This window comes from Pholcus phalangioides, unplaced genomic scaffold, assembly GCF_987345545.1.
Source record: "Pholcus phalangioides strain wild (caught in Gottingen) unplaced genomic scaffold, Ppha-v1.0 ptg000017l_1, whole genome shotgun sequence".
Lineage (NCBI taxonomy): Eukaryota > Metazoa > Arthropoda > Arachnida > Araneae > Pholcidae > Pholcus > Pholcus phalangioides.
In genome coordinates, this window is record NW_028301610.1 from 35778652 (window position 1) to 35804215 (window position 25564).

At 34.2% G+C, this 25564-nt stretch overlaps 1 protein-coding gene across 1 annotated transcript in view; it reads right to left on the minus strand.

Moving 5' to 3' along the window:
* Positions 1-25564, minus strand: part of LOC149072957 (AMMECR1-like protein) — an 81905-nt gene that overhangs the window by 47718 nt on the left and 8623 nt on the right. Inside the window, exons 2-4 of the mRNA XM_089246224.1 lie at positions 21035-21145; positions 16175-16289; positions 11429-11519 (exon numbers count right to left, since the gene is read on the minus strand). Coding sequence (XP_089102350.1) covers positions 11429-11519; positions 16175-16289; positions 21035-21145 — 317 coding nt within the window. The remainder of the gene's footprint in view (positions 1-11428; positions 11520-16174; positions 16290-21034; positions 21146-25564) is intronic.

Sequence of the window (25564 nt, forward strand, 5' to 3'; positions counted from 1 at the left end):
GAGGAGTTAAGCGTCGCGTCGTGTGCCGCGCATTTCAGCGATCTTCTCTTCATTTTCTTGTTGTCTCTCTTCCCTTCAAACCGGAGCATGCAGCCGATAGAGTATCTGACGAAAGGGTCATATACTATATAGCCGTCCTGAGCTGAAGCGCCACGCTTGGAAAACACAAATGCTTAACATGATTATGTAACACATTTCTGCCGACGCAAAATGATTCAGTTCGGTTCAAGCGGCGCCAAAAGCCTACTTCTAGGAAAACCTGGCTTCAGGGATGAAAGCTCTTTACCGGATCCCAGGAGAGAGAAATCTAGTCTCTCATGGAATCTCTGGTATGTGGATAGAGCCTGTTCCTCCCTCCTCTTTTTGCCTTTTTATTTACGGTAAGGCAACTTGATAAGGGCCTATTATAGCCCCTATTCTAGTGGCTATAATTTACGGCAACAGATCTGTGAAACGGATTCGCTTTCCCCACTGGACTGTCAGTTTCCAGCACTTTAAGGCGAGCCGGCGAATAGATACACTTGACATCGTCCCCCTACTCCAGTTGGAGCTGGAAAAAAAAATTCTTTTTCAGTAGCGAGTTGCGATGTGATAAAACACACAAAACATGTAAAAACAAACTGCGGAAAGCAGTGACATTTTGCAGTTTCTCGTAGCGAGATATTGGCTGTAAACAAAAGAAGGGGGATAAAATAAGAATAGTAGGAGAGAATTGCGGTAAAAAAGGACGATTGCGGCGAAAGTAAGAAAATAGTAGGAAAAATAAAAGTGCTGCGAGGTCTGCACTCAGTATACTGCATAATAAAGGCGTCTCGATACATCGTTTCGCCGCGTAAGCCACACCAACAAAAAAAAAACTCCCAGCGGTGTTCAACTTTTTCTCACCGCTGGGTGTGGGGGAATTTTCGGCTACTGGTTCCGCGGAGTGATGTCGTTCAACGGACCATCGATTTCCAACGTTGACCAGTTGGCAACATAGGCAGGAAAACGTCAAAATTAGCGATTTGGTAAAAAATCATATTTTTAGAAGCAAAAGCATATAATCATATTAATTTGCTAAAATCGTACTAAATACAACAAAATCGTAACGGTTGGCATTGGATGTTCCAATCCCATCCCCCTGCTTTCACATTTCTTATTACAAAGGAGAAGGAGGTTGTTTTTTTCTCTGTTCTCCCTCTTTATATTGGGGGGGGGAAGCTTTCTCTTATTTTTGTAGGCAATGCTATTCATCACCATGGGGGAATGCCTATTCTAAGAAAGATCATTCCTTCAGAGAAAAGAAAAAAAAGGACTTTTTAAGGAGTGGCTGCAAAAAGTAAAGAGTTATAGGGGCCCTTCCAGAGGGAAATGAAAAGTTAAGACTTTTTAAGGAGTTTGTAAGGATGTGCGAACCCTGATTGCACTTAAAAACATGGAAATTTTTTTTGTTAACCTCAGGAGACAGGGCAACAACTTTTTAATTGGAAACTAGAGCACAGGGGGACCGTATAAAAATTTAGATTTTTCATTTTGTTACACACTGTAGTTTCACTCTGAAAATTAATACAGGGTAATTTTTGAACACCTGTTGAGCATATTCTAAATTGGAATCATATCTCTACGAAGGTCAGTTGATGAAATAAAGGCCATGTTAACACTTACATGACACCCTATATACTGCATCTATAATCCACTTAATGCATAAACAGCTTGAAATGAAAAATTTTATAGAAGCTATATAACTTTTTTTAATGCATGAATCAGATGCATAGTGCCAACAGAAATAAATTTTATTCAGAATGATAGGTTTTATTCAATGCCAAAGAAAACAAGAAACAGAATGCCAACATCTAAATGGTAAGTTTGTAAATATAGACTGCATTGCTGTATGAGGAGATTTTTTCTCCACATGTGCAGAAAAGCTATCAAAACATTGGAAACTATCTAAATCAAGCTGTAAAATTTTTCAGAACAAATCAATTGCATTTTTTTATGATTTGGTATTAGATAGCCAAAGGTCTTGTTCAAATTTTAGCTCTGTATAAATACTACTTTGAGCAAAAAAAAAAAATTGTTTTGGATCTATATAGTTTTGCAACCACGCTATGGGATCTATCTATGCCTACGCGCATCTTGATCTATCTGCTTCTGAAACAGATTTCTTTACTTATCTGGTTTTGCAACTAACTGCTACTTTCATACCACAAAATGAATAGCACACAGCAACTTTTTCAATGTTATGATTTCACCTACTGATAGATATGTAGGAAAAATATATGTCATAATCTGAAAAAAAATTCTACCTGGTTTTGAAATTAAATGGCTCATACAAATCTTCAATGAAAAAAACAAAAATAAAATAAAGAGGTTATGGAACTAAGAAAAAATAAATAAAAACTCACAGAACATTATCTTTAGCAAAATCAAATTAGCAATCAATGAACAGAATAACTGTTGCCAAAAGAAGCTTTCTACCTTCAATGTCAAATTTTAACTCATAATCCACATCATTCAATATTCAGCAGCAAAGGTCCTTAGTTGTGAAATAGATTATTTCTTTATGACTATACCAACCAATGGAGTTTGAAAAACATTAATCTATAACATGAACTATTGATATGCTCTGTCCAAAAAGCATTACATCACTTAAAAATAACAACAGAAGCCTGATAGCTGTAACCACTCTTGTTTCACATAGTTTTTACATTTCAATATTTCTGTATGCCAGAGACAAAGGGTACTTTGTCCATTTTTGTCAATACTGTACTTGCTTCGGCAGTACATATACTAAAATTGGAACGAAGATTGTCCATTTTTGTCAATACTGGGATAACACTATTATAATTTGCAGTACTTTCATTACACCACACATAGGTATAGGACATCAAGTCCTATTTCAATGAATAACAGACGATCACTTTTGCAAACAAGTGAGCTCCATAGAAGGAAGACTAAAAAATTTATAAAGCAGTTTCCCTCTAAAATAACCCTTTTATATCATGGTGCCCTCTATCTCCAGCATACAGGGATCTATAATAGCAATTCAAAAAAAAAATGTTTGGCCTAAATATAAATACTTTGCAAACAATATTGAAAAAGGCACTGATGCTTTCCTATTTGCTGTAATGTCATAGGCTGAGTATGATCTGTGAATTGTTTTTTTTTTAAAGAACAGTTTTCTCATAAGACTGGCTTACCATAGTGGAACCTCTTAATAATGTGACAACTATATGGATTCAAAAACTTTGTGCTTTAATAAGTGATGAAATACATTCAAGTCCTTTTCCACAAAATTTAAAGTGCCCATTATAGGTTTCACTGCATTAGCATCTACTTAGAGTGTATGGAGCAGCAAGTTGAAAATTTAAGACTTCTCGCGCAGTTTAATATGATCATATCGATACTCTGGGTTTCTGATAACAACGATTGATAAGTATATAAAAAAACTTGGTCGTAAGTATATGATGACTATATGACTAGTTTGGTAGTGAGGAATGTATGGAAATGGGGCTAAGTTTTTTCTCCTCATAACTGATTTCAAAATGTTAATATAATTTACAGTTATTGGCCCATACGTGGATATTTTTTTAATTCACTCAAATAGGAAAGAAAGTGATTCAGAAAACGATACATAATACATTAACCTAAAAAAAGACGTCAAATGTTTTTACACAAAACTATATCATTAACCATCTTAAGACACTATATTAGAGTGCAGTAGTACACCAATAGAAAAAGAACAATTTTTAATAACTAATTTTGATTGCATCCTCAAAATATCTAAACCCCCAGCATTTGGAAAAAAGAATGCTGCTAAAAATCCCTACAGATCTCATAGTATATATATTGTTCCTGTCTAATATATTTCTTAATATACATAGTACAATATTTTTTCTGGTCTTCCTATTTGTAATTTTAGGATCCTTTCAGAAATTTAAAGAAAAAAAATTCATACATCACACCCCGGTAAGAACAATGCCACAACTCAAAAAACCCAAAGTTGCAGAATAACAAAAATAAACTTCACTTTTCAATACAAAAGGCTACCTACTAGAACAAAACTTCTGCTTAGCAGTCAGTTTTGCAACTACAGAAATGTCACTATTACTTGTTTTTAGAGCAGAAATTTTTTTTAATATGGAATTAACTCAAATTAGTGAATTTTTTAGGAGGATTTATTCTTGCCAAGGTGCAACATGTTTAGAAAAGTGAGTTATTTGCAGCAAAAAAGTCACTTATTCTACTGATTAAATCTTGTTTAGTTTATTCTATCAATATTTTTTTCCTTATTCAATACCTTTCTGATAATGTACAATCACATTAGCTGATACTCCCAGTGAATGGACAAAAGTTTTGGAGTCATGGGTGCCCATTATAGAAAGGCTCTACAATGACTTCAGACAATGTGCTGAAAGAAATTACTTTTCTGTGGTCTCTCTCAAATCCTATTCTATAAACTTAAGCCAAGTTCCCATGATAAAGACTAATTTACAATGCCAAATAGCATTCAATAAATTCTGAAACACAAATGCATGCACATTCATTTTAACAAAAAATTCACCCCTAATTTAAAATATATGACAGCAATAGTGGTTCACGGATAGCGTGCGGAACCTTTATCTTGAAAAGAAAAGAGCATTCAGAGAGTATAAAAGTGAACGAGGTGACCTATCATTGTTTACTGATAAAAGAAGACTGTTGAAGAAAGCGATAAGGGATAGTAAAAAGCAAGTTGAATCTAGGTTGGCAGATAACATTGGCTCTGACCCAAAATCATTTTTTCGATACGTCAATAATGGATGTAAGGGGACAGTTGGCCCCCTCTCGATAGGAGGCTCAAAAGTAGAGAGCAATGTAGGCATGTGTAGTGCTTTCAATGACTTTTTCGCGTCGGTTTTTAATGGAGATAATGATATTCGATATACGGGTGTTGCATGGGGTAATAAAACGCTCAACGATATTCAAGTGGAAGACGTGGAGGTCCTAAATCTTCTAAGAAATGTATGTGCAAGCAAAGCACCAGGACCAGATGATATCTATCCCAGGGTTCTCAGGGAAGGTGCTAATGAATTGTTGGGGCCAGTCGCACAGATATACAGGAGTAGTGTTGCTGAGGGTATCGTCCCGAGAGATTGGAAACTGGCTAACGTTGTTCCGATATTTAAGAAGGGTAGTAGAGAAGTGGTGTCTAATTATCGTCCAGTGAGTTTGACGAGCTCCCTCTCGAAAATTTTGGAAATTATCATGAAAAGGCAGTTTGTGAAGTGGATAGACGAGAATAATGTATTGTCGGATAATCAGCATGGGTTCAGGAAGGGGAAGTCATGTGTAACTAACCTCCTTTGCTTCTATGATTACGTGACTAAGGCTTTGGGTAAGAGCAAAAATGTCGACGTTGTTTACCTTGATTTCCAGAAGGCATTCGATCGGGTCCAACATGGCAAACTCTTGAAGCGTTTACACGAGATTGGAATAGGGGGCAACTTGCTGAATTGGATAGAATCGTGGTTAAGAGATAGGTCGCAACGAGTTATGGTGAACGGGGAATTCTCTGGTTGGACAGACGTCACAAGTGGAGTTCCTCAGGGAAGTGTCCTTGGCCCCATACTTTTTTCACTTTTTATCGATAAACTCGATCAGGGTATCGATGGAATTACTAGCAAATTCGCAGATGATGTGAAGCTAATGGGGGTAATCGGGAATGAAAGCGATAGGGAGTTGCTCCAGACCAACTTAAACAAGATTGCAGCATGGGCAAATGAATGGAGCATGACGTTTAGCGTAGATAAGTGCATGGTCGCTCATTTTGGTTCGAACAACCAACGGTTCTCTTACGAGTTGAATGGTGTCACTATCCCGGATGCAACTAGAGTCACCGATTTGGGAATTCTCATTGACGAGCGACTTAAGTTTTCTGAACATTGTTCAGCGGTTGTCAAAAAATCGAATAGAATGCTTGGTCTCATTTTCAAGAAGGTCTCTTCGCGTTCTCCTAAAGTCATTCTTCCTCTTTTTCGAGGCTTAGTTCGTCCTGGACTGGAGTATGCTGTAAGGTTTTGGAGACCATACCTACAGAGGGACATAGACTTGGTTGAAGGGGTGCAGAGAAGAGCTACGCGTGTCCTTATTGGCACACAGGGCTTGAGTTATGAAGAAAGACTTCATTTTTTGAATATGTTTACATTGGATGAACGCAGGTGTCGAGGAGATATGATCGAAGTGTTCAAAATTTTCAATGGGATGGATAGGATGGACCATGAACTTTTAGTGCACCGCCAATCGACTGCTTTTACAAGGGGACACCAGTATCGATTGGTGAGGGACAATGCAAGGTTATGGTGTCGCAGGGAATTTTTCTCCAATAGGGTTGTTAATAAATGGAATAGCTTACCCCCGGAGGTAGTAAATTGTAACACAATTGACACGTTTAAAAAGAAATACGATAAACATGTTGGGGTAAATCGAGAAGCTATCCATTCTTAGAATAAGACAACCATAAGTAATCTTTATGGGCATCGTATAATATTTTATCATGTGTATATATTGTTTGTAATTTGTGTTAATTGCATTTTTAATTGGGTTGCTGTATTTTTGAAACATATGACAACCATATTTTTATGGGCATCTTTTTATCAGCCACCTCGTTGGGCATTTTGCCTGTTGTGGCGTTGTATTTGTATTTGTATTTGTATTTGTAATAATACATATCATATGCTTATTTTCAAGCTATCATGTACTTCTAGCCCTAGGTTTGTCTTTTTATCATCATTCAAGCAATTACCAACAGGAACTCTCATTTTATGACTATACTGCACTAAATTTGAGGCCCCTTTACACAATAATTCCTTCCCACATGCAGGGGTGGGAAGTGACAAAGTCCATTTTGGAGCAGTTTTGAAGCAGCAAAATTCAGGATTCGGAGCAGTTTGAGCAGATATGTATAAATTGAAGCAGCTAACAAGAATATTTTCGTTAACCCCCCCACCCCCCTTTTTCAAAATAAACCAACTGCACTGTCTTTTGTTATTAAACATCTTTTTTATCAGCTTGTTTTTATTTTTTGGTGTTTCAGGCTTTTGACACCTTGTTTGAAAAAGCGGCAGTCATAAAATTTTTCACACCAGTCTCTTTAAGACGATTTTTGCTTACTGAGGGCACTATTTGCTGTCTGGAACAGCAGCAGTTTAAATGGGCTAAAAATAAAAATTCTCTAAAGTTTTCAAATTTTTTATACTCGGAAAAGAAATTGTTGCAAAATGGGAGAATTTCAGAAGAATCAATAAGATGTCTGACGATTCACCACTAATTATTTGGCGAGATTGGCAACTTGACACTTGTTATTTGGCAACATTGGTGATTTAATGCTGTGGTTATTCAGTTCATTAGTTTCTAAATTAGCATTTGTAATTCGATGGACATGCTCTTTTACTCCTGGAATGAAGATTTTTTTCACGAAACATCTGGATTAGACGCAATGACGATCAAATACAGTAATTTCTGCTGCTCCAGTGGCGACTTTTATTTATTATTTTTTTTTTAATGGAAACTGACTCACATTTGCGCTTTAAAACTGAAAAACCATTGCAAACCAGCTTCTGTTTCATGATCACGAATATTATTGGAGTTTCGTGATGGAAAGCCATAGTTTAAATAAAGCAATAGTTTAAGTACAGAGGAATATAAAACATGCTCTTTTTGGAAAGAATCGTTTTGCGGCAAGCTGGAACAAAAAATTTTTGGTGTCCTTTCTGAAATTCCGGGAATACTGAAGCGAAATTTGCTATTTTGGCTATTTGAAGCAGAAAAATAAAAAAAATACACTATTAGAGCAGGATGACACAAGATGTTAATTGCAGCGCAATTGGCACAGAGTTCCCACCCCAGCACATGCGTTAGAACCAGAGGCATAAGCACGATTTATCTTTCGAGCGAAGAGGATACAAGAAATTTCCTCCAGAGAAATTTTGAGTTATCAATCTTCAAAATGCATTTTAAATTAACAGAAATTGATTAAAATAGCCTATAAAAAGGTGTTTTCATTTGATACTTTAATTTTACAAAAATATTTTTTGGCTGGCTTTGTTGGGGAGCTCCCAACTTTATGCCCCCATCCCTAGTATACGCTTTGGTTGGAACCACAGTATTCCAACAAACGTTTCCAAGAACATGCCCTTGAAAAGAATCCTATTCTTCCATGTTCTTTCCTGCATGAGAATGGTTTGTTTTCACAAGCATGTGTTTAATAGTTTTAGTTTATTTTATTTATTTATTTTTTATTTTATTTATTTATTTTTTATTTTATTTTATTTATTTATTTTTTATTTTATTTTATTTATTTATTTTTTATTTTATTTTATTTATTTATTTTTTATTTTATTTTATTTATTTATTTTATTTTATTTATTTATTTTTTATTTTATTATATTATTTTGCCAATGTTTCTGGCCTAAGTTTTTTCCCACTTGACAGATTAAACTCGGCTGATGTTGGCTTGGAAAAAGGTTTTGGGAACATGCTATTGCTGAGAGAATTGTTTATTTTGAAAAAATTAGAAATCACAATCATTAACTGAAATAGTTAAAAAAAATTGCAATTGATATTGCCATCATTGATAGATAATTTGCATAATCATGCATTTCTATTGTTTTCCAATTTGCTTAATGCAAGGACTGCTGCAATTACATTGTCAGTTACAATTCAAATTAGAATTTCACTGAGACATTAAAAAAATTTAATGTGATTCAAATACAATTTCTTTTTTGCTTTATCAATTAATGACAGGTTATATATATAGCCAACGTATGATTTTTATTCTTCACAAATGATATCAGCAGCGAGAAAAATTAGAATTGGGGAGGCAGTAATAATTTTTATTTGAAATTATATTGTTGTTTTGAACACATCTATTTTTTACAGTCATTATTTTTCTTCAGCCCCTCCTCAGGCAGTTGGCCTATTTTGGCCTTTGTATTTGCATTTATATTTACAGGACTTCATTTTAAATATTTTAAAATAATTTCTGATAGTTTTTCTTTGTGTTCTATATATTTCATTGAAACATTTTAATTCACCAACTCAAAGCTGTTGAACATGATTGATTTGTGACAAAAAATTAAGCAAATTTTAAATTTTTTCAAATCGACATGAAAATATGTCTATTTGTACAATAGCAAAAAAAAATTAGAAGCGTGAATAGCAATACAGTGGAACCTGTATTAAACAGAACGTCAAGACACTGATAACTTTTCATTTCAGATAGATTTCTGTTTTATAAAGATGCATATCAAAGCAATAATAATCATCTAGGGGAATATCTTTTGATTCCATTCAAGACAAGTTTTGTGTCTCAGTGTCCACATTAGACAGGTTTCACTGTACCTGTCTAGTTGGACACCATCTATGTAATATTGGATGGTTTTGAATGAAACAAGAAATAAGGTTGACATCCTTTGTGATCTTATCATGAAAAAGAAAAGCATTGTTTGCTGAAAAATTGAATACTTAATACAGTTATGAATATAGAGTCGGGCAAATTTAATTGATGGGATATTTTTTATACAGAATCATTGTTGACCTTCAAATGTCAGGTAATGGAGGTTTTTCCCGCAAATGTACTTACATCAATCTTTTCTTCCCTTCTAAAGCATCCTATTGAAATTTATATTGTTTAACTCTATAATGCTCATATTGTCCGAAGTAGGCCGAGTAGGTTAATGCCCATAACCGCCTCAAGTCGGCCCAGCTAGGGGGTATGGGTATGTTTTGGTGGGCTTTTGTCACCAACGGGGAAGAAGATGAAAGCTCTTGTCAGAGGCGGGAACGGAAAAGACAACTGCAACGCCCTATCAATGGAATTTTAAAAGCTGATGTACTAGAATGTTCCTTGAGAATGGACTAAGGGTACTCAATGCATTTTACAAAGAGATAATACCGTGAGGAAAGGGGTGTTTTCAGTATATAGACAAATTATCTCCCGAAAATCCATTGAAATGAAAGGGCGAACGTCAATGCAAAGGGTGGCATGAATAGATACTCGTGGGGAGAGGGAAAGTGGCCAAAATTTGGACGAGTCCACTTCGAACACAAAAAACTTGGTATTTTCACGACCCTCCCAGGTTTTCTATCTGGGCGTTAAAGAGTTAATACTCTAATAATGGTGATGGTGACACATGATCTGAGAGATCAACACTTGCTTTTTTTAGTTTAAGGATGGTGGATGAGATATGGATTTGTGATTAAATGATCAATTTTCAGTGGATCTCACAGCTATGATGCCACCATTGATGTTATGCTGAAGATGCCCCATGGGAATGTTAAATAGTAAGCTGTGTGTATGGAGTAATCATTTTAGTCTCCCTAACTACAATTGTGTGAGTGAAGTTTAAATTTTTCTGCTGTGAATACAGGTAGTTTATGTAATTAGTAACAAGGACAAAAAACAATCGCTTAGTCAATTGAAAGGGAAGCATATCAAAGCTTGAAAATAAATCACTATAATAACCTAATAAATATAAATATTTGACTAAATTTATTTTTTTTTAATTATTGTATTGAAGAAAGAACCAATCAAATAGGTGCCTGAAAAAAAAATTGGCTTGTGATATTATTACTGAAAAAAATATTTTAGAACCCTCATGTTGTTAGAGCTACAATGTAAGAAGACAACTTCAGGAACATGAGAGTGAGCCAGTTCTGCCTGCAGGATGGGTTTCCTCTAGATAACACAGCTTTGCATTTGAGATTGGATATTGGAATGTCTAATGTTGTTTCTGTGTGCACTCTTAACACCACACTTTACCTTTAGGTGGTTCGAATTTATTTACTGCTGTCATGCATGAAAGAGCACATACATAAAAAGCCTTTAGAAATATTCATTTGAATTGTTCAATAGTTCATCATTTATATTTTTCAAAGAAAAAAAATGAGATATACTTTGCACAAACTATAAATAAGTAGAATATTCATTCAAGAGACATATGCAAATATAATTGGTGTATTCTAAATACTATGGATAAAACATTTAAAAACAGTTCAACCCTATGATGCATGATTTTTTTTCCTCCATTGTGTTGAAATAAATGGTGTGAATATATTGATTTAACCCCTTTCAGGCTCAATTTTTAACGACTTTAATGGCTGTAAATTGGTTTTTTTTTTTTAAAGTGCTCAATCTTTTAACATAATAGAAGAATCAGTGTGCAGGGCTATTATCTATTAAATTTCTTTATTGGCCAGAACGGCAAAGTGTGCCCAAGCTCAGCTCAAGACGGGGTTAAGAAACAAATGCACTAGCATAATTTCAATCAACTTAATTTTTTTATGGATATTTGTAGTATTAAGAGGATAAACAGATAACTTGTATGCAGTAAAAGCAAGAAATAAATTTGGTGAATTTCATGCATTATAGGGTTAATATTAACCTGATTCATAAGAAAAAAAGGATAACCTTGTTCTGGGGCAACCTCTGGAAGGTAAGTGGCAGTGCGTTTGTAGCCCTTCTCTGTGTTAAATTCAATGCGAATTCCATGAATACCAATCTAAGGTTTAGACATAAAAAAAGGCAATATTTTATATTACAATTTAGAAATTACAAGCAATAGACTGGGAAAACCACACAAAGGTTTGATAGGTGGGTCCCAATGGCAAATTGCAAAAGAAAAAAAATTGCAACCAAATTTTTTGACACCCTATTTTTATAAGTCTGCACCATGTCATAAAATCATGCATTTTTAGAAATTTGTTTCTTTTAACCAACCAAATATACCATAGAAGAACCAATACCATCAATAATGACGATAGTGAAAAAAACCGTGAATTCAAAAGTAAAAAAACAAATCTGATAAACTGAGTATAAAGAAATTGTTTTCATTTAGTTATTTTCAGAAGCAAGAAGCAGATTGCCCCCCCCCCCCCATGGAAGTTGACCAAAAGACAAACTTTAATAGAATGAGATGGGGAGAATGTGATAATCTATAAATGTTAAATATAAACAAAATTGTAAATTTAAAATACGAGATTGTAAATTCAGATAATATAAATTTCATTCACTGCTCAAAAAGCCAGAGTTTCAAGCGCAACAAGCATTCACCTCTACCACATAGTGAATCCATTTCTATAACAGAGCTACCAGTAAGGAAACTGGAACACTAATTTCTCAGTATCTAACTTCTTCAGAAGTTTCACTTCTGGAAAAAAAAAAAAAATATGGAGAAACAAAGTCTATAAACCCAAACTGGTTTTTTAGCACTGGAAAATGCAAACCTTTTCACACCACACATGCTTTTAGTCTAGATTTCAATTAGCATTACCCCTTTTGTCAATCACTGAGGAAGCCGAGGACTCATGACTTGCAACTTGCTGCTCATATTTTCTCACTTTTGCTTTATTTCAACACACCCTGTGCATCCCTTAGCAATACATTGTGGAGCACCCTTGGGAGTCAGCAAACCACATTTTGGAGACCACTAGTCTAGATAGTCATCTTTTAATGTCAAATAAAAGCTCATAAAAACCTGCACATTTTTTTTTCACAGAATTTAATCTCATCAAATTCTATCAAAAAAAGTAATTCAGATACGTACCAGAGATAATTCTGCAACAACAAAAAAAATTGGTTCTGCCCAATAATCACTTGATTTATCAATGAAAATTATGCATAAGACAAGCATGACATGGAAAATAGTAGGCAATTACCACACAAAAAATTATTTCAATCTTCAATTTCAAAAAATTGTTGGAGTTTTCAAAATGCCTTGTCATAGTGGTAACTCAGAATTTGGTAACAAAAACAAAGATTTGAAAGATTTCAAAAATTACTTGTAAAAGCATAGTCAGAGAAAATCTGGTGGAAGTGTTTTGCCAATGAAAGAATTCTAACTTGTGTTTGAAAGTGAAAGTCAAAATTAACATTTGATATTGATGTCAATATAAAATGTAACAGTACTTACATGACAAAATAAATTTTAAGAACTCTAACCTTGCAAACTTGATCCAGCATATATGACTCTCCCCCCAATAATCCCTGATATAGAAATAAAAAGGTGTCTCCCACATACAAGATAAATTTGGAGACTTTCTTGACTTTCACTTGAATGACAAAATAAACTTTGCTGGGTTGTTCTCTTATAACAGGGATCCACAGACTCTGGGAGTCATGATGGTCAGGCAGATTTTAAAGGATCTGTGAGCTTGGATGAAAAAGCAATTAACTTTTTGTTTTTAAATTAACACATGTTGAAATATTATTCAAGTGAAACTTCATTCAGTAGAGTGAATTTTCTTCCATGAAAAAAAAAACAAAAAAAAAAAACACTTTCCTTTAACTCAAAACCAGTTCTGCAGAGGGAATTGTGTTGGGCTGGTGGTGGGGGACCTTGTCAATGAAGCCCGAGTCACATAGTTTGAAGGAAAAGAAAGTTTAGTTGGTGTGGTCAATGGAGGCTATCATTTTTCAGCACGATAACAAAATACAGCATCCACACAAAAAATTAAACAAAACAAAAATTGATAAAAATTTGAAATTTAAAAAATAACTAGAACTAATGAAACTGATTGAAATTCATGATTCTTATTAATTCTTTCATCAATTATGAGTTTTCGTAAATTCTGAAATCCAAAATTAATGTCCAATTAATTTAAAATAATTTATCAACAATATGATTATATATGTTACAGTTTAAAGTGTATAATTCAGTTATTTCATGAAATAACTGATCAAGTCAGTTAAAGTGTGTAAAAGAACAATTCCACACTTTAACGCACACGAGTTATTCTATGAAATAACTAATGATACAGTTGAAGTGTCAAATAAACAATTTGACTCAATTATAACACTTCAACGGTTGTGCAAAACTCTGGAAGAATTCAAAAATTTAGTAGGGGTGAAAAAAAAATAAAAAATATTTACCTTTCACCCAACTGAAAGCTAAATGTGAATGAGTTTCTTTTTACACTTTAATGGAGTGTAGACCTTTGCTCTATGAAATAACTAGTTAAAGTATAGAATACAAGTGAGTTTGCCACTTTAACTGACTATCAATTATTTCATGAAATAATTAAGTATGCTATAGAATAATTAATTTTATACTTCAATGTTAACATATAATTATATATATATGTATTTAATATAATCATAATTATTTTATTAAAAATAAACAAAAATGAGAATTTATGGAACATATTGCTTATTATTTACCCATGTTTTCGAATTTCATTTGCCCCAGTTTAACTTTCATTACACTAAATTCTCACACATTTTTTTTCTTGTAAAGTTGTCCATGGGCTCCATCTTTTTTGCAGAAGGGGTCCTTGGCCTTAATGTTTACGGCACAAAGGGTCCATGAAACAAAAGTTGAGAACCTCTGCCTTATAACAAAGAACAGGGTAAACTGAATGCAACCAGGCTTTATCGAAGAAGTGATTTTAGCTCAATGTCCCAAAGGTTGTGTTGGAAGAATTTCCAGATGGTGACAAGTCCCCCACCTCCCTGATCAAGCACTTCTTCAACATGATACAAGGTAGAAAATCAAAGAGATATGGGTTATATACAAATGCACGACTTGAAATGGAATGTATAGCAAGGAACAAAGAAAACTGTCTAGCTATTGATACATTTGCATTTTTTTTTTCATTTCTGAAGCACCAGTTACTTTATGCTGATGGAAGGGAAAAACCCTAATCTAGGTCCTACAGTTCGTAGCTGATTCTGAACAGACTTTCTTACATGACTAAGGGGTTGGCACCCTAAGCACTTGATGTGGGAGACTCCTTGCATCAGCCATGTGCTTGTGCAGTTGTCATGACACACTCTCTCTTTTTAACAAGCAGAAGAGTACGCTCAAATCAAAAATTATTCCAACAAAAACTGATTGGTTTTGAACTCACAAATCCTAAGAAAGTTTTTATGTTTATCAGACAGTTCAGTGTTTTTGATGTGCTGTCACTGAAATAAATGTGCCCAAGTCAATAGTGAAAAACTGGCAATGAATAAATATTTAAGAGTATTTTTTCCCAATTTTATGGGCAGGTTTTCTGCTGGCTTTCTATCTTTACAGCTATCTTTAAATCAGATACGAGAAGCATTGTTTGGCCACATTAACCAATTAAAATTTTTTATTTGCAAAATTATTTGCCACGATTTGGCCCAAAGGAATTGGAAGCTGAAGGGAAAGGAAGTGTGAAGTTGATTCAGCAAAGGAAACACTGGTCATAGGCCCTGTTGCACTGTAGACAGTTCTCAACTTTTCCCCAACCATAGTGGTTGGCATCATCAGGAGAATTGATAAAACTGGATCAGAACCAGAAAACTTGACTTTTGATCTAGTTTTATCAATTCTCCTGATGATGCCAACCACTAGCGTTGGGGAAATGCTGAGAACTAACTCAAACAGACGACAGTCTTCGAACCCGAACAATCTTCATCATTGAGTGACTATGTTCTATCTTGGTGATCAAAATTTGGTTTTCATGTCATGAAGCAATCACAATCAGGGTTGCAACTAGAAAAGAAAAAGGATTCTGTCACCCATTTGACCATTTTTGTCACACCACAGTCATTTTCTGCACACGAGGGCTAATTAGACCGGGACCTACAATTTATTGCAGATTCCGAACAGCAGGCTTGTTTTTTATGCTCATCGAGAGTTTGGCGCGCTAACCACTCGATGGGAAAGTCCCTGCAGTAGCAATTTTTTCTGCGGTCATGTCGTCGCTTCTGTTGTACCCGTGTCAACAAGGGCCTGACAAGGACGACCGGGTATCGAACTCGTGACACCTCTAAACATCCTTTGGTACTTTAGGCGAGTATCTTATCAACCTGGGCTACTGCACCCCTTCTGTCATCCATGCAAGAAAGTATTTTGGTGCCCTATCAACACAAATGAACACAGTGAATCAGCTTTCCCTCAGTCCAGCACCAGATTCACCTGCCCCATCAAATGGCACTGATCAAACACCCACACGACTGCAACTTTCTAGTAAAAATCAAACTTCTTGGTAAAGTATAAACTGAAAGAATATTATAAAAAATTTTACCAATCACTTTTCAATTCAGTCACATTATTATGTATAACTCTTTTTCCTTGTCCTTTTACTTTGAAAATAATACAACTTATTTTCAGAAATTTATGTCATCCATATTTTTAAACACATCTACAGAACAAATTACTTGTGAAAATTCTACAGTTTCATTTACCTGCCAATCCAAATAATCTTGTCCATCTTCAAAGTGACGAAGTATTGATACAGATACATGCAGTTTGGGAAATTCTTCACGGGTGATAGGACTGAAGCGGCTATCTCTAAATGCACTGCAGTCATGAAAAATTAAAAAAGAATTTGAAATTGTTTACAATCATCATATTGATGACAAAGAAATCAAACTATCACTAATGAAATACACATTTTGCCTAAAATCAAACCAATAATCATACTAGTCAAAAAGACTCTTAATACATTGTGATGCAAGAAAGGTGCTTAAAATAAATATAAAGGCCCTTCTCACAAAATTAGAAAAAAAATGAGCAAAAATAAATGTCAACAAAAAAATTCAGTGACATTTTTTTTACTTGCTGATAAAAATATAATCAGCCCCAAAGTGTGTTTAAATTCATGGTGAAAAAAAATACTAAGTTTAAACCAGGGTTGGCCATGGTAAAAAAAAAACATGGTATTTACCGTACTGTCCAAAACCTCCTATTTATAACTATTAGTGAAAATTTTACAATTTAATGAAGTAACTTATATAATCAAATAATGAACTTATTATATAAATTATATTATTAATTACATTAAATACAATAAATTTTTGAAATTAAAAACAGTATATGCAAAAAGTTATATGACTGATATCAGGTTTTATCAAGCTATGGGATTGCACTTGAAACCGAACTGTCTTGTGAGGTTAAATATTAGATTTATTGAAACATATGAAAGATATAAGAATGGGATAAAAATTTATCACATGGAAATCAGAAAAAAGCTATAGATGTGACTACAGAATGAAGTAAAACTTATGTAATAATTGAACACTAATAATCAAGCTTAGCTGCACCTTTTAACATTCAATAACACATAATTAATTTAGCTGCCCTATCTGTTCCAAGATGATTTCCAAGTTTAATGTGTATCACTATATATAAAATTTGAAAATATTCTTTCAATTGATGCATAACTTGTGGGACATGAAAATAAAAAACAATGTGTTGAAAAGACAGTCTTTTGATAAGAATTCTTCTTCGAATGTTTTTCTGGCTGCTGTCCACTATGTGATAGGATTATATATACATAGCTTGAATTTACTCAGTGAAATGTTTAGCTTCTAGCCTCATAAGAGCAACAAGTGAAATTTAACAAAAATTTTTGGTCTTGAAGTCTTATGGTCATACGGACAGAATCAGTGTTTGTGAAATTGTGTTATTTCAGTCATGTGTAGGTGTTACATAGTGGTCTCATTTTCTTCAGATATTTTCCTTCATTTAAAACTAGCTATAATACCCAGCGCTGCCTGGGTTTTCTTCAATTACTGGGAGGTTTGAAAAAGTCACAAACCATTATATAAAAAGGCATGCATACATAAACGTATACATATACTGGCAGGATTAAAGTGACAAACCATAGTAAAGTTCAGCATATACATGTCTGTAATGCATTGCTAGGGAACCACGGTGACTAAAGTAAACATTCCAAAAGTCATTGTTGACGCCCAGAAACTAAAAAATTGTGGCCCCATAATTTTTTGCCCATTTTTGGCATTTGCACTGCTGAGAAACTTTTAAAGTAGCCTACATTCAATAAGGGCCCTGTTTGATATATACGCAAAATTTAACAATGATTGATTTAAAATTGTAGATTTATATAGAGAACACACACAGAAAATCAATTTTATATTTTAAGATTAATTTTTTAAATTCAAAATTCATAATGTAAAATACAAAATAGAAAGTTCATTTAAAAAGAAAATATGATTGAAAAGTCACAATAGAACATTATAATTACATCATTATAATGTTACCTATTAAAAATATTTACTTTGTGTTTCACAATAATGCAATGATTATAACTGATTGCATATTCAGTACCTTCAATATAATGCATTTTCTAAAGAAAAGTGTTCTGGCAGATTCGGCAGGGTTTGGACAAGCACTGTTCTAAACACAGCACCTGCTTCATAATCATATATGAAAAATAACATTTATAGCAAACAGTGTTTATTTAAACAGTTATATGAGCAATATTAACTTACCATCAGATTTCCAGTTTAAAACCATCAATTTCATGAAACAATTAACTTTAAAAAAAAACAAGAATCAAATGACACTTTTTGAAAGATTTTTGGTTCAGTTAGACATTTTTATATTCTGTTAGTATATATTTTTTTTTAATGTTAGTATTGTGAGAAAAACTACAGGTTTCCACATAACATTTTGAAACTTGGGGGTTTTGAACAGCTTTAGACAGTTTATTCCACGTGTCCTGTCCAAAAGTTTAAACATGTGAATAGATAGGCAAATTCCCAGTTGAATTTTGGATGTTTCAGTACTAATTTGATATTTATACTTGGCATTCACAACATGTTTCATCTATTTTGGTAGCTTATTTTCAACTTGGACAATCCCCGATACTCTGAACAGTTTTTTTTTTTGTAAATTTCAGTTATTTAATTCAGTTAATTTCAGTATTTTTGAATTTTGAATGTTTCAGTACTAATTTGATATTTATACTTGGCATTCACAACATGTTTCATCTATTTTGGTAGCTTATTTTCAACTTGGACAATCCCCGATACTCTGAACAGTTTTTTTTTGTAAATTTCACGTTCATATTATTAGTCCTTTTTTGTCAATTTTATGAAGAAAACAAAATAATCCATAGAGCGCCTCTATAGCTGTGTCACACTGGCTATGGGAGAAGCACCAAATCAGGGGTAAATATCAAAAAATTTCAAAAAAAATATATTTTATCTGCAAAATATTAAATTAATGAATAATGGAATAATTTTCAGATAAAGCTGTTTTTAAATCCATTTTTGATTTATACACATAGCTTATACAAATCTTCGTTTTCTGGGTAATTTTACAGGTGCGACTAAAATGCTGGAGGAGGGCCAAAAAGATTTCTTACAGCTGTGAGAATTTCATCTGGAGCCACTCCTGGATTTATAATTGTTTTGTCAGAGAATAAGAGGCACTCTAAAAGCAATATCTTCTAATGAAACAATATTGCAGTTTGATATGCACCCAAGATATCTGGGTTTTTTTAATGTATTTATCCCACCTATAACTACAACGATAAATCCCTCTACAACGGTATTTTTTCCAAACACTGTTTGGAAAAGCCTATAGTCTGTAATTTTAAACTTCTCTATACAACGATATTCTTTACTATGATAAAACCCTCTATAACAATATTTTTAGGATGATTTTGAAATTGCTACGACTTTTATTTTTTTTATTTTTTTTTTCACTCGAAATATCCATCAGTATATTTTTTAACTCATGTCGCATGTTTTAGTTCTTCTGAGAACGTTTAATAATATCAGTGCTGGGCATCACCTAATCACCAAAAGTGTTTAGTATTGCTACTTTTCGTGCGATACACCAAAGTGTATTGCGATAAACCCCTTTACAGGAGCAATGCACATTTAACTGAATTTCTTTTATCAGCTAATCAATTAAAATATTCTGCAGCAAATAAATACTCAGAAGCGCATTTGTTGGCGATATTGAAAATGTCAATTTAGAAAGGTTGTCAACATCAACAGCATCATAAATTTGATGATACGTGATAACTTTGACTGTTGATTTAACAATAATTCCTCTACAAAGATATTCTTGGTTCGGTATCATTATGTATATCAAGTTTTCACTGTATCTAATGCAAAAGTTGAAATACCAGATCATCCGATCAATTCCTTAATCTGTATTATCTGGGATCTGTTCTTTCTATATAGTAAGTACTGTACATGTTCTTTCATCACATTTCTTTTACTCTATCACTATTGTTCTACTTCAGCTGAAGAAAGTATCCTCAAAAAATAAACTTCCACATCCTTTACCTATTCAGCAAAGATCTTAGACTATATTTGGGAGGTTTACCCGGTCTCACCAGCTAGCAGCAACCATATAGCATTTAGCCTTTGTCATCCTATTCACAAATGTTTCTAACCTGATAGTGTCATACATTAACAGAAAATCTGATTGATCCGAAAAGGTATTTATGCTGATGTATAAAGATTATACAAAAAGAACTACCAGCTCTAAATGCACTAAGAAAAAAAAAAAAAAAAACAAGTTTTTGTGTGTAACTCTTATATCTTTTTTTAACTCTCTAATCTACAAGAAAGAGGCCACAGACAGGTTGGCCTGCTGATTGCTATCTTACTCAACTTCTGTTGATTTAAAATCCTTTTGAAGGTCAGTTACACAAAATTTCTCAGGAAAAAGATTCCTTGTCTCCCCCCCCCCCCCACGAGGTTGATCCAGCAAACACTGAATGTTTCCCTTAGGCTGCGCGAGTTCTGCATGCAAAATCCCAAAATTCATCATTGGTGAATGTGAATGACACATTGCCAGGCACAGAAGAAAAAGATCCACACACAGCACTAGCGAATTTATTAAGATAAAATGATTGTGAAAATCTGGCAAAAATAACACAAAGCAGGAAAAGTTGGCATCTGATTTTGAATTTTACTTTGTTGAATTCATGTTGATACAAACCACAATTACAGAATCAATGCCACCTAATATTACAGTCCAAGAATAGGTAAAACCTTTCAATAATTTTACATATGCACTTATTTAACCATTTCTTCATTTCTTGGTGTTCTTTTGATTTTCTCTGTTTCGTGTGTGTTGCTGCTGCTACTTACACCTAATTTTGTCCCAATAATATATAGTGAATATCGAGCACAAAAAAATTCACATCTACATACTGCTGCTTTTACTATTCTTCAGGGTTTGGCTTAAATTTGAGATAGAATAGCATTCAAATAGAATTCCACAAACTATGCACAAATGCAAAATTTCAGGGGTAAAAAGTTAGATATATACTTTACCTAGTAACTGCATATTCTCTTAAACCAGCATGTAGATTCATAGAATTAAATGTACCAATACATCCACGAAGTTTTCTGTCTTTTCCAATTTTCCAGGTGACAAACAGTGGACTGATACAAAAAAAAACACATGCTAAATAAATTTATCATTCTACCCAACATATAATATTTTCTTTAATACTAAATTCTCCAAGCATTAAAAATTGTACCAATAAAAAATATAGTCTAACCACCAAAAGGTGACTGCACAAGTCATACAGGGTTGGCAAGTTTTGCATAGTGGAAAAGACCATGGAAAAAACAGCCCCAGCAAAAATAGATTGCCTTTTTTTTGCCAGTGGAAAAATTAAAAGAATTCAAAATTTGAATGTTTACTTTTATGAACCAAGTTCTGAGAGTCTTAACTAACTTCACAAAGGTGAAATATTTCAAATTATTATTTTTTTTTTACCTCTGGAATCAGCTGTTTCCCCTTTCAATTAGAAAAAAAGGTTAGAGATAAATAAATAAAAACTATTTTTGCCAAGCAAATTGCTTGTAAAGAGAAGTTCTTAATAACACGTCTTTTCTTGATAAAACCCAACACAAATTGACATTAGTTGTATGATAGCATGCACTGAAATATGGAAGGGGGCAATGCCCTCCCTCTCCAGCATCAAAGGTAGAGCTTATTGATCTAATTTATATGCATAGGCTTATATATGAATTGGCATAATCATTATCATGCCTCCCCAGACTTTCATGTCTATCTCCATCTATGTATGACAGAAGTGAGAGTAAAAAATTCCTTCTCATTTCATTTTGATAAAGGTCAGCTAAGTTAGTGCCACAAAGTTAAAAATATTAAAAATTACTTAGATATTCCAAAGTATTAGATAGGTAATATCTAAATATTCACAAAAAAATAATATAATTAACATGTTTAGTTAAGACAAATACATGAATGTATTTGTAGCAATAGAGTCGTAGTGATTGAAATAACTACGACTTATTATTTTTATTTATTTTTCACTTGAAATATCCATCAGTATATTTTTTAACTCATGTCGCATGTTTCAGTTCTTCTGAGAACGTTTATTAATATCAGTGCTGGGCATCACCTAATCAACGAAAGTGTTTAGTATTGCTACTTTTTGTGCGATACACCAAAGTGTATTGCGATAAACCCCTTTACAGAAGCAACACATCTAACTGAATTTCTTTTGTCAGCTAATCAATTAAAATATTTTGCAGCAAATAAATACTCAAAAATACACAATATGTTTATCGTATTTCTTTTTAAACGTGTCAATTCAGTTAGAATTCACAACCCGGGGAAAGCTATTCCACTTATTCACAACCCTACTAGGGAAAAATTCTCTGCCACACCACAACCAGGAATTGTCCCATACCAATCAATATCTGTGTCCCCTTGTCAAAGCAGTCGATTGACTGTGCATAAATAACTCATGGTCAGTGGCGTCAGAGCCATGAGAATACAAGTTTATAATTGTGTTTTGTAGCACGAGGCGAAGCACCCCTACAGAATTTATTCAGAAATAAAAATCTCCTACATAGATTTGATTTTTTCCCGAATATCGAACATGAAGAAAAAAAAATTGCATTTTCAAAACTGATAGACTTTAGGCACAATAAAGGAGGCATTTACTGTAGAGCTCCCATCCTTTCTCAGAATTTTTGCTTGTGTCAAAAAGATTCCCTATTTTTGCCTAATGGATGGGAGGGTATCCAGACACTATATGTTTTAGCAGTGGCATCAAAACCTGGGGATGCTGTACTTGCTTAAGCACCCACAGTAAACAAACTATATACTGATTGTTTTCATGAAAAACTAACAAAAATAAAAAATTTCACCCTGTAAGTCTTGTTTTGTCACCATGTATTTATCTAACATGTCCAGTAATTTTTTGCACGGCACCTACCAAGGGTATTTTGTGTGTGTGAAGTTCGTTCTTTTTTTTTCTCGATTGTGTCCAGGCAAACAATCTTTTGCCTCAGGATAAAAGCATGTTTTACAATAAATGAAATTCTGTACTGATGGGGTAATTCAAACACGTTTCAATGGACCAATGAATGCCCAAAGAGAATGCAAGAATTTAGAATAGTTGTCTCCTTGTTTGTGCCAGATACTGGCAGATATATGGGATAATTTGCTTATGAGATCTGACAGCAGCTGGGCCATTTGTGCATTCATCATTCCCTTTAAACTGTTCATCAATGCAGGACTTAAGTGTGTTTGGACCTTGTTTTATTTAAAACTATATAGGTAAGCAATAATTTCACTTATACAGTATGAAGTGTGGTTCATAGCAGAAAAATTAACAAATGTTTTGTCAGTTGAAGTAGTTTGAAAGCAGGTTCCGACCTACTTTACCGCACACCAACTCCAGTCATATCCGTCATATGGCAATCTACAACCAGTGGAGTTGGGTGGGATATGAAGGTTCCATTCATTCGGTGGTCGCCCCAAACTTGGTACGTAAAGAACTTGCTTCCAGCATTCTATGCCTACTTCACCAAACACCAATTCTGGCTATATCGCTATATTGTAATTTACTGCCATTAGTGAGATGGGCTGGAAGCGAAGGCGCTGTCTATCAGTGGTCGCCTCAAGTTCGTTAGGGAAAATATCTTATCTATATCCTCCCTTGGGTTCGAACCTGGGACCCTGACAACCACCTTCACGATGGTAGATGAGCATCTTACCACCATGCCACTCGGCACTGGCATTCTATGCCTGGTTTCGAACCAATGGACTTTGATGGTAACCTTCACAGTGAAAGACGAGCATCTTACCACTGCCACTCGGGCTTCTAGGAATGCCAACCGGAAGAAAATGTTAAGGGAGATGAAAGTTGGCAATCATCCCATATATCAGGGACTCAAGCCCATATACAGAAAGGGGAAGTTGCATTGCATATTGATCGATTATTTAGGGGTGGCCTCAGCTTCCCTCACAAAATTTATTGGGGGGGGGGCTGAAATTGTCTCAGCACACAGGTTGTGGTGTCCGTAAAATTCAAACCACAAACGATTCACAGAAAAAAACTCATTTCTAGCTGAGAATACAGGTGAGAGTTCTCAAGGTCATTTTACAGCTTGTATACCAGAGGAGCGCCAAAATTATGTCACACTTGAGAATATTGTCTTGAGCTGCCCCTGATGCCGAGGCCCCACATCTTGGTATCTCCCCCTCCCCGGTTAGCTTCTCACTGAATCCCAGACCAGGATTTTGCACACCTTTACACCCAAGTGTAAATACCATGTTTAATGTGAAAATTCCTTTTTCCTGGAATAAGCACAGCATCACCATATATCTCTCCTGCACATTACACATTAGGACAAAATTTATCATATACAAGTATATAGGCCTATAGTTATTCTTTTCTCTTGTATTGTATAAAACATATATAAATATATTTGTTAGAAAGTGCTTGTTAGATGCTCAGAACTGATTGGCAATAACATGCAGTTCATTTTAGTTGATTATTTGGATTCACTTTGGGAGTGAAGAGGATCATGGCTCCCCCCAAGTTTGGGGATAGCAGGGCTTCAGCCCAGGGCGATTCCTATCTTTTGTCTTTCACCTTACAAATTTACTATAGAATATAATATAATTATTTAGGGCCCTGCTGCAGGATAGGGAGGATGTGGGAGGCCTTACAGGAAATACCTTCCAGAAAATCTTGAGTTATTAACCTTAAAAAATTAGCATTTTAAGATGAAAGAATTTAATTACATAGATATTTATTCTTCAAATTTTTTTTTAAACAACTAAAGCTATTTTTAACCTCCCCCATTTGCCACATGGCATTCCAGTGGTTAAGGAGCTAGCTTCTGACTGTGTGGGTCTGGGTTCCAATCCCGCTTCGGGTATGGATGTCTACTAACCCACTAACAAATTCCCTGGACAGATCGTAAAGATCTCTTGGAATCTCTCTAACGTGATGATCACGTTATAAAAATCAAATTCTGATCACCTGGGAAAGAGCAAAGGGGTTCTCCCTTTGTCCCTTCCTGTGTAAGCATCTAGAGCCATGGCTCCATTTGAAGCAATATTTTCAAGTTTTGAAATCAAACGGTGCTTAGTAGAGCAGTGATTCCTGAAGGGGCATGCTATGAGATCAGTCAGGACAGTGTGACGATATATACAGTATTTCTGAGGTAGAATATAGTGACAGCTCCTGGCAGGAAATGCTTTTTTTAGGATAGGGGTGGTTTGTACATCAAATATGCATTGTTAGATACAGGTGGTCAGTTTTCAAAAACATGATTTTTTGAATTAATTTCTTTATTATATGCTTGTTCTAAATTAGATAATTTGTGATAAATTATTGCTAAATCATATGTACATCCAAATAAAATCTCTCCACATAAAACTTTATTCATAAAATCAAGTCTACTTGATGCACAAAGTTAACTCATTTGAATGTTATATAAAGTATTTCAAAATTTCCTGGAACAAAAATGCAATGCAAGAAACAATTTTGTTTTGCATAACAAATACTGCAGTAAAACTTCATACATTGC